Source organism: Leopardus geoffroyi, chromosome C2, assembly GCF_018350155.1.
Source record: "Leopardus geoffroyi isolate Oge1 chromosome C2, O.geoffroyi_Oge1_pat1.0, whole genome shotgun sequence".
Lineage (NCBI taxonomy): Eukaryota > Metazoa > Chordata > Mammalia > Carnivora > Felidae > Leopardus > Leopardus geoffroyi.
The window spans coordinates 107,610,539-107,621,522 of NC_059333.1; the positions used below are offsets into that span (position 1 = coordinate 107,610,539).

At 38.3% G+C, this 10,984-nt stretch overlaps 1 protein-coding gene across 10 annotated transcripts in view; it reads left to right on the forward strand.

Annotated features, from left to right (window-relative positions):
• The window catches only part of VEPH1 (ventricular zone expressed PH domain containing 1), a 254,768-nt gene that overhangs the window by 36,370 nt on the left and 207,414 nt on the right, over positions 1-10,984 (forward strand). For all 10 annotated transcript variants that reach the window (XR_006718589.1, XR_006718588.1, XM_045503154.1 and 7 more), the window contains one exon: positions 3,040-3,214. Coding sequence is in view for 8 of the 10 variants with exons in the window: in XM_045503154.1 (XP_045359110.1) it covers positions 3,040-3,214 (175 nt within the window). In the remaining 2 variants the exon portion in view is untranslated. The remainder of the gene's footprint in view (positions 1-3,039; positions 3,215-10,984) is intronic.

Below are 10,984 nucleotides of genomic sequence, written 5' to 3' on the forward strand. Positions count from 1 at the left end.
AGAGTAGGTAAAGTAAACCTGGACATGAAGTTTTTTGTTGGAAAGCTCTGAGAACAACTGTGTGATTGCATTCCATTCTCAAAACTGGGGGTTTGATCAACCATGACAGGGACAAAGATTTGTCATCTAAAAGCTAAACTAGCAAAAATCTACACATAATGGAAAGACTGGCTGTCTGTGGGGGCAACCCCAAACATTGTACAGGTGAGACAATGTTTTGGAAAATACCAAATACTGTGATTGAGGTAACTTGAATGTAACCTCAAGGGAACAGTGATAGAATAAGATTATAATGGAGAAGATGGACAAATCAGTCAACCTCCCTAACACAACCACTTCCTAAATTACATACTCTGAAGAGTACGTCAACACAAAGAGGATATTCAGTGGGGGGGTCATTATTATGGTACAATTACTCAGCAGTGTGTGTGTGTGTGTGTGTGTGTGTGTGTGTGTGTGTTGGGGGGAGGTGTGGATACTGACTCTGATGGACAGGAAAGTTCCAGTTAGTCACCAGAGATGAGGATTTGGTTATAGAGAAGGACTGTTATTTTAGTCAGGTTTCATCATGGCCTGGATGACATAACCCTCAGGATCTCTCTTTGCTTTTATCTGATTTTGTGCCTATCTGTGAACATTCTGGTTAGTAATCTGGTTCCTGATATCCTGATAATGTGAAAGAGTCTGACCCAGGAAAGACCCTCACTGTAGATGAGTAAACTGGCATGCTGGATTATGCACTGGGCTTTTAGAAATCCTTTGGTGTGAGTTAGCATCAGTGGATCCAAACAATTCTGTCTGGCCTGACTAAACACACATCCAGACTTCTAAAGCTGAAAGGCAGGTTGCAGCCAGCCTCCCAGGGAGACCTCACAGCTCATCACATCAGTAATGGCCCAGTCCAATCAGGCCCAATTAAATTCACCAGGAGAGGAAATGCTCTAGATAAAGTCAAAGCCTGCTATCAGAGAAGTCTGGCTGCAAGCCATGGTACTAATAGACGTGTTGGGAACTCTAAGAAGGCTAGGACAGAAACCTAGTGAGTGGAACTGCTATAGAAGCACATGATTTGTCACAAAGGGATAAGGTCAGAGCTTTCAACATGGCTGACTTAACTGTGGGGTTATCAGGTTAGGGTTTTGAATACTTACCTTCTCTGCTCAGTAGTCAGATTGACTCTTCAATCTGGAAAATGGGTGCAACTACAGGAATGAATTAAGGATTTATAAGTCTATTTCTTGTTTCTAGGGACTGGGAGGGAAAAAAGCTTAAGTACTAAAGAGATAATTGTCTCAGAAATATTTGGGGCTAGTATTGGCCTCAGGCGCAGCCTAATGCATGGGGCCCAAAAGATGTCACCTTTTTTTCCCTCAGTTTGTCTCTCAGATCCATGCTGCCTTGAATCACAGACAGATTCTCTCCTACTGAGGTCAAACCTGGCAGCAGCTACTCTTGGTCTTCCATTCTCGGCACTTTTGATTCAGTAGAAGAGAGAATCTCTTGCACAGAGCCCTTTTAATGACTCCTTAATTGTAATTGGGTAATTTGCCCATTATTGAACCTACTATTTGGACTAAGGAGATGTGATTCTCTGATTGGTCAATGTCTGAGTCATTTGACAACCTTTGAAGCCAAGAGGGCAAATGCCCTCATTAGAAAGAAGTAGCATGTGGCCTTGGCCATGGAAATAGGAATCTGTTAAGGAGTGTGTAACAACTCAGCTGCCCAATCAACTAGTCCTAAAAATGGATGGCATTGGAGGTTTGAGCCTATACTCAGCCATTGCTAACAGCAACATGAGCAAGACAGATGGGAGCTAAAGGGCCCCCTACCTCCATGCCTTCGTTCCTGTCACATTATGTTTCTGATGACAACTATCACAATAGGTTTATATATTCTTCGTTAGTTATTCAATTTCTCAGATGTTTGTTGAACACCTACCATAAACCCAGAATTGTGGGACATATTAGAGGGAGTAATCCACAAGTGGCAAGATATAAGCACTTTTCACATGAATAGACTTAAAAAAAAACACCTTTTATTTCTAATATAATAATATGAAGTCAAATGTAGTGTGTGCGGTGTGCAACATTTGCCTTATAATTAGGCTAAAGGATGGGGTTGATGATCAGAATAGCTAATGGTAATGAAGACAAACCATCCACTTTTAAGAAAATGCTTTGTATGTTTTAACTATTATTCCCTCATAGGCAATTAAATGCAGATAGCACTATTTAATGTATAAGGACATTGATGGTCAATCACGAAGTATATGAAAAAGAGAATTGTTTTAGGACCCAGAATTTCTTTCATTTTTAGTCTCATGTTCGTTCACTTTTTTTCTTCTGAATCTCACTGGCTGAAACTTTAGTTTTTAAGATAAAGTCAAAAAGTGACTTGTTCAACATTCCTTGGGTTGTTTTCTCAAGTATAAATCTGATGAGTTATTTTTGTCATCAGTGACTCTTGATCAATTTCAAACTCCTTGGCATGGAAGGCCAGACCTTTCCTAATCATGTCCCTTTTACTCTTCCAGTTCCTGTGCTCATCTCCCTACCCCAACCTTCCCACATGGCCCACACTCCCACCACAGTGAGCTATTCACAATTTCCAAAGGTACATGTTCTCCCTCACCTCTGTGCCTCCACGGGTGCTTTTCCTCTGTTCATTCCTTTCCTTCCCATCACCCAGCCATCTCCTGTTCATCCACCAGGTCCAGCTATGACACCACTCCCTCCAGAAAGTCTTTCTTGGCACCGTCCAAGACTGGGTTAGGTGTTCCTCCTTTGTTCCCTCAGTATTCTGAACTTTGCCTGTCAGTGCCCCCATCAGCATACGGTGTTAGCTGCCTGTTTGCCTCCAAGTCTCCCTAATAAGGACAAGAATTCCCAGAGGCCCAAATACAATGAAAACAGGGTGGGGTCTGTGTTTTCACAGCTGCACTCTGGAGACTAGCTCAATAAATATTTTTTTGGATGAATGAATAAATGAATGAATAATGAGCCACTTATTATTTGTTACTTTCTTATGTTTCCTCAGAATTACAACCGGCCCCCTGTGATGGCGTTAGCCATCCCCATAGCAGTGAAATTCCTCCACAGAGGCAACAAGGAACTGTGCAGGAATATGTCCAACTACCTGTCCCTGGCTGCAATCACCAAGGCAGATCTTCTGGCTGATCACACAGACGTTATAGTAAAGAGCATACTCCAAGGTATGGTGCAAAGGCTGAGTGTGGGGATGTTTTTCTAGGAGTGATTTGAAAATATTTTCATGAAGCAGTAATGGATTGTGGAAGGGAGACCTAGAGTATTGAGAGGTACGTTAGATTCTCTGCTTTGCCACTAGCTGGTTGGTGAACGGGGGTGAGATTTCTTGGGCTGGTTGAGTCTGTGTCTCTTCACTGGGCAGATGAATTATTCTGACTCATAGAGGAGTTGTAAGCTCTCTCTCTTCTAACTCTACATTTCTCAGTTTGGGGAATGGTGTTTTCCATGCTTCTGGTCACCTTGTCCAGCTACCAGTTGTGGAGAACCTACTTGTCTGCACTGAGTGGAACATGTCCCACTGTTCTCAGTGACAGATGGACAACCTCTCCTGCCTTTGGTTTCCAAAAGCAAGGGATGTTAGGTAAAATATGCCAGAGAACATGTGAAGACTTCTTCAATTGTGAACATGACTTGGGACTGATGTGTAATTGTGTTAAATACTGCCATAAAGAAATCAAATCAGGACATCTCTGTTAATTGTTTCATATTTGAATGAAAGAGATCAAGTTAGTCCAGTCAAAATATTCTCTTTTCTTAAGTTTTTTTTCTTTGGTTTCATATCTGTCAGAAACCATGGTTTTTTGGTATCTTTGATTTGGGATCAGAGACAATATATGGTATTATCTGATATGCACCCAATTCCCCCAATTCTCATTAATAATAATCAAAGGTCTATGCGTATCTTGGCCCACATTCTACTGCCACATACCCCAAGCGCTCAGGTTGAGCATCAACCCTCTGTAAAGTCTACTCAGACCAAGTGTTTCTTAGAGTCTCCATGCTCCACAAATGCTCCCTTTCTGAGGTATCCAGACCAATTCATAAGCCCACGCTGGTACTCTCCCTATGCTTCCTGGCCCAGCATGCTATGGTGGCGTCCACTTCTACTACCCCGAGCCCAGCAAACTCTGTGGCTGCGACCATGGAGGTTCCAGGAACTGATTTCACTGCATACTGCCTTGTCAAGGATGGCAGCCTCTGTTCCTTTGTGCCGCTCCCCCTGAAGCTTCAGGAGCCAACCCCCACTTCACTAATTTCATGTGGCAGCCTATGGCAGGATGGGGAAGAACATCTGTCTCTCTCCTTGGTGTTACACTTTGATAAAGAGGCCCCAAAGTGGGGTTGCTTAGCTCCCAGTACCAAACTGTTCCCAAGTTTGCAGTAAAATGTATCCTTCTGTTCTGTCTAAAAACTTTCTCTCTCCTGCCTGGGCTCAACTATCCAGCCAAGAATCAAGCTAGCAAGAAATTAATCAAAAAGTTTTCAAAATGACTATGGCCCACCAAGGACAAAGGCTTTTTTCATTGTACCAGACATTCCTAAGAAGAGTTCATAGCACCAACCCTCGACATCTGACCAGCCACCTCAGTGGTCTGACAGATGCCCAGATATGTCTGAAGCCCAGCCTTGACAGTGGAGATTCATCACTTTACCTGTGTTTCCCTCTAAAGATTTGTCATGGATATTACTAGGCAGTATCATTAATTTCTCATTTTCTTTGGCTACAGGATTGAATTGCTAATTTAACTTTTAATCATGATGCTAAGGTTTCTAAAAGTCCAGAAAAGCAGTTATGCCTTTTTCACCACCTTGACTATATATTTGAAAGAGATTCTATATGATATTAAAAAACGCTTCTACACACCACACATTTTAAAACCATGGTAGTTGACTTGCACATAACAGATTTATTGAAAAAAAAAAATGAATTGTTTCTTTGCAGCTGCCAAGAACTTAGCTCATGTTTTTTTTTTCTTTTTTTGTTTTTTTTTCTTTTTTTGAAATGCACTTTTAATAACAAAGAACTCTTTTGAAACACAAATACATTTTTTGAATTCATTGCAAGCATTTGAAATAAACAAACGATTTGGTTTATTCGATGTGACACTATAAAAATTACCATAAAAGACATGATAATTTGACCTATAAGAAGTTGGGGCTACATATTTCAGGGTTTAGATTTTTAAGACTAATGTGTCTGTATAACTCCACAGCCATTCACATGAGCCCATCAAACTTAAAGCTGCAGGGTAGAGAGGATCTTGCTGTCTCTGAGTAAGTTTCTGTTCTGCATATCTTTGTCATATATACCCTACAATCAGCCCTAGGAGACATCATTGGGATTTCTGTTTTCCTTACCTATAGTTTTCTTCCCTTTAGATCTTCTTCCTTGATTTATATTATCCTAATCTGCACTCTCCCACTTTTCAATGTCTACAGAGGTTGTTATCTACTCAGTAATAACAATAATGATTATGACAATTATAACTACAATGGCTAAAATTTATTTCATGCTCTCTTTATGCCAAATAATGTATTAAGCACTTTATATGGATTATATCGTTTAATCCTCACAAGAATTCCATAACAAAAATCCTATTACTATCCCATTTTACCAATTAGTAGTATTTTAAGTGATAGAAACACCAGGTATGAATAGCTCGGTGATGAGGAGGAGGATAGTGATAATGAAGAAGAGGAAGAAAAGACAAAGGAGGGGAGGAGAAGGAGGAAGAACTTATCAGAACACATGACTGAAAAGTACATAAATACATCAGACTTCCCATATGACTTGATTCAGGGCTCAGTGGTGGTACCAAAAGTCATTACTCAACTCTGCTTCCTTTGGATTAGTTTCACTTTCTTTCTTCTCTCTACTTGTTTTTTGTTTTTGTTTTGTTTTGTTTGTTTTTGAGAGAGAGAGAGATTTGGGGGAAGGGTGGAGGGAGAAAGATAATCTTAAACAGACTCAACACCCAGTGCTAGGTTCAATCTCGTGACAGTAAGATCATGACCTAAGCTGGAAATCAAGAGTCAGATACTTAACTGACTGAGCCACCCAGGTGCCCTGGATTGGTTTCATTTTCATGATCCATGTTATAGGTTCTGCAGCTTCCAGTTTACATCATCAAGAATACCAATTAAGCAAAAAATCTCCATACCCAGTCTCATGGTCTCTGCTTGACCTAACATGGGCCATATGCCTATTTCTGAACCAATCCATGCTTGTTCCTGGGAGCACAGTCTTTCCGTTGGCCGGGCTTGGGTAATGAACCCCCTCAAAGCAGGAAAGGGGGTCAACTACAGCAGAACTACATGGATGGGATGCAGATCACTGCTCCCCAAATCCAGGGTTATTGCCAGCAATGGTTAAAATGAATACTGGGTAGCAACAAACAGCCTTATATACTTAGTTTTATCCTCTTATACTTCCTTTTTTAGAGAATTGCCCCATTGCTTTGGCATAACAAGACCTTATTGGATAATGATTCTTTCATCTCAGTGTATCTGTAGTTCTTCTCGGGTTCTTGGCATGTGTAAATTTTATGAACGGAACCATTCTACCTTCATTTTAAAATAGTAAGGAAAAAGTAGACCAGATAGGGCCAGGCAAGACTGGTGGTATACCAGTGGTGACTACTTCTTATACTTAGTTGATATTACTCCACTGATAACATTTTTCAATTGTTTTATACATGTTTGTCCTTAATTCCAAACCAAACGCCTCCTTTATAATTACAAGTCAATCATGAGAGACTGTCAAAGAGCTTGTGTATTTATCCCTGACAGCCAATATTTCAATATTTCCAAGCCAATTTTTTACTACTTTTCATTATTAATAATTATGTATAAGTAACATTGACTTTTACATTCAATGTAAATATAAATTCATTTTATTTAAATTGCTTAGACTCCATTTGTCTGTTTTATATTCTCTGAATTCTTCCAATGAGAAGGAAATTGTGAAAAATTCTTCCATTTGGAGAAAAAAATTAAAGGCATGAGCAGTATCAGGGTGTCTGGGTGGATCAGTCAGTTAAGCATTGGACTCTAGATTTCAGCTCAGGTCATGATCTCACAGTTTGTGAGTTCAAGCCCCATGTCAGTCTCTGTGCTGACAGTGCAGAGCCTACTTGGGATTCTCTCTCTCTCTCTCTCTCTCTCTCTCTCTCTCTCTCTCTCCCCCCCCCCGCCTCCTTCTCCCCCCTTCCCCCCTCCCCCCATGGGCATTCTCTCTAGTTCTCTCAAAATAAATAAACTTAAAAAAGAAAAGGTATGAACAGTATTGCCTTGGTTCATACTTGAGAGGTAAGGTGCTAGAAAACCTGAATATCTCTATAAAAAATAAGACAAATCAGTATTTTTAAATCAACCCCCCAAGAAAATAAAAATAAATTAAAAAACCCTGTTCCATTTAGTTTTACAGTTGTACAATTAGAAAAAATATGCAAGTAATAATACAGTCTTAACTAACTTTTTCAGAGAATTAAAAAACATTCTCCAACTAATTCTGTGAGCTGGTATATATGTGATATAAAAACCAGAAAGGAAAACACAAGAAAGGAAAATACACACCCATCTTAATTATGAACATAGATGCACAAATCACGAATCACAAATAAAAATGACTCCAGCAATGCTTATGGAAAATAACATTAACATTTGCTGAGTGCTTAATGTGTACCATTTTCTGGTCTCTTAACTCATGTAATTGTCCCAATATCTTGTGAGGGAAGAACTATTGTTATTCTAAAACTCATAATGATTCAGTTGAGTTTATCCTAGGAATGCAAGAATGTCTTGATATTCAAAATGTAATTCTCCACAGTTAAAGACTAAAGAGTCAAAAAGTCATGTGATCAGTAAGACCATCTCATAAAGTTCAATACCCATGCATGAAAAAAAATTTTTTTGCGAAGTAGGAATTTTGGAGACCTTTCTTCAATTGATTAAGGAGATATTGTATATGTATACAAGAGAATATTATATATACATATGTATATCCTCTTCTTTTGTAAAATGCAAAGTCTGTTCATGACAAAAAAAAAAAACTCTAGCAATAGAAAGGAACACCCTTTGTCTAACAAAGAATATCTACAACAACTAAAATCATACTTAATGGGAAAATATTAAATACTTCCCTTGACTTAAAAAATAAGACAAGGATGTCATTTAGGTAATAAGTTTGTTTTCTGCTTAAATAATATCAGAAGTGGGGATCCTGGGTGGCTCAGTCAGTTAGGCATCCGACTCTTGATTTCAGCTTAAGTCATGATCTCAGTCATGGGATCAAGCTCCACACTGGGCTCCAACCCCACGTTGGGCTCCGTGCTGAGCAAGGAGCCTGCTTGTGGTTCTCTCTCTCTCTCTCTCTCTCTCTGCCCCTCTCTTCTGCTGGCACTCTCTCTCTCAAAATAAATAAATATTTAAAAAATAATATCAGAAGTAATTTAATATTTTGTGACATCATAACTTTTTCAGAGTGGGAGAGTCATTTTTCAATGACTCTTGAATAATTCTCCAAACTTGTTCTTTGCCATTTAGATGCTTTGTAAAACCTGTCAAGTACTGGCATATAAAAGCACAACCAATGCTTAGTACAGCATAATTTAGCACATCTTTTACCCAGGAAGCTGACAATATCGTGGAAGAGTATCTCCAACTGTGAGGGATTATTTAAGGGCTTGTAGGGAAATCCTTTCCAAATTTTGGAACGCTGTGATGCAATGCACATCACTACTACCAAAACTAAAAGTAGTGATGTCTCTTCCTCTGCATTTCTGAATCAATGGTTATAATAAGGAAATATGCCTCTCCATTAGTACGCCTTTTACATGGCCCTCTGGCACAAATCACAAGATGACCTCAAATGATTTGAAACTTAAGTAGAAAGTCTTTGGAAAGAAAACGTTATATTGTCTCAGCAAGAGTCCAAATTCCTTTCTGACTTACTGGCAATAGTCTAGAAAAGACTGTCTAGTTAATTATGATAAATTCACCTCATTTCTTTCTCTATGTGAGACAAAATTCAAACCACTGATTGGTGAGCTGTCTCTGAAAATAGAGATAGAAAATTAACCTTTCATTTATTATGGCAGTAATAATATGTATCACATAGGGTGAGGTGAGGCTTAAATAGATAAAGCAGCTATACATTGCACAATGCTGGGCACGTAGTTCATCAATGGTTATAGTGATTCTTCTCATCGTCATTATCATAATCAACATCACTGTCATTGTCATCCCTAATTGAGCATCTGCCATGTACCAGGCCCATATTAAAATATTAAAGGCAGAACCAGATTCATTTGTGGAGTTTTATAATCCCTGGGGAGGTACTTAGCCATTAAAAATTCATGATACAATTATTCTTAAAGAATAAAGTTTTAAGTTCACCATATTACAGGTTGTTGAGAAAGAATTTATTAATCCAATTTCTAGGAAACAGGCTATGAAGCAATCTTATTAAGAACATTCCAACCGAATATGAATACACATAGGGAAATATTAAAAATGATGTTCAAAAAAGCCAACCCAAATGTGGATCAAGAAATAGAGACACCTCTTGAAACAGAAAAGGCCCTCTTCTGAATTGTTAACTAAGTCTGGGATCAGTTGCACTCCAGAGTTTGCACCTGCTTGACTCCACCAGCAGATGTTGCTGTGAAGTCAAATAAGGCCTGCACAGAGAGGAACATCCCTGGGCCGGCCTCTGAGAATGACTTCTCCGCAATATAAGGGAATCTTTATGTTAGCTTATTCATATGTATTTTCACGTGTTTGCTTCTTTTTGATTTAACCCACTGGTAACAATATGGAAAAACTTAAAGACAACTTTGATTTCAAATATTAGTTTAGGAAGTACTTTTAGATACATTATCAGTTTTTCTCTTATTTTCATAATAACCCTGCAGCAAGGTAGGCAAGTCCTTTATCTCTAATGTCTTGGCTACTGTGAAACTCATCAAGATTACTTGGCAGGTCTGACTTCTTCTAGTTGTTAGGTGATGGTGTTCTAAGATTAGAATGCTGGATTTCTGAGCCCAACACCAGCATGCTTTCTTTCACAGTCCAAATTTATGAAACTGAATGCAAGTGTCAGTAATCTATTTTCTAGTTCACTGAAATCCATGAATATAGATGTAAACGTATATCATTACTTTGACCAAGATTTTTAACTTTATGAGTGCTATTTATTAAGGGGCTAAAAGACAGTTCTGGAAACATTTGACCTCAGTAAGCTTCTCAACGAAAAGCTTTCTATCATAATATTTAATTAAAAAAACTAAACATCAGTTAAAATTTCTTCTTTGTTTGCAAATGTAATTGTTAAAGTGAAGTTAATTAACTAATGGCAAGTACCAAACTCTAAAATGTATACTTAGTAGTAAAATGTTCTGAATATATTTTAAAGGAATTAACATTTCACAAAAAGCCAATTTATATTGTGATAGACAAGGAAAATATATCAACTCTGTTTTGTTCACATATTCATATGCAAAAATATTGCTCTAGTGACATACATACATATGTACTAGAGTGACAAAGTGACAAACTGTCACAATTTGTCTAGAACTGAAGAGTTTTCTGAGACACAGGACTGACTCTCAGTGCTAAAGGGGGGACAATTCTAGGCAAACCAGGGCAATTGGTCACTCTAGTACACGTACACACGATATTTTATATTTTCTATATATAACGTATTATATTTTTTCCTCCTAAAAACTTGAGTCATCTTGCACATTTTACAACACCATGATATAGCGATGCCCTTAATAACCATTCTGGCGAATGAAACTCTTTGCCAATGTGCCAAACTACACCAGCATACTGATATTTCTTTTTAGAAATTTTATGTCAGTTTTACATGTTTCTTACTTCTTCCTTTTGAGGACACTATGTATTCTGAAACTCATTAAATACTATTAGAAAAA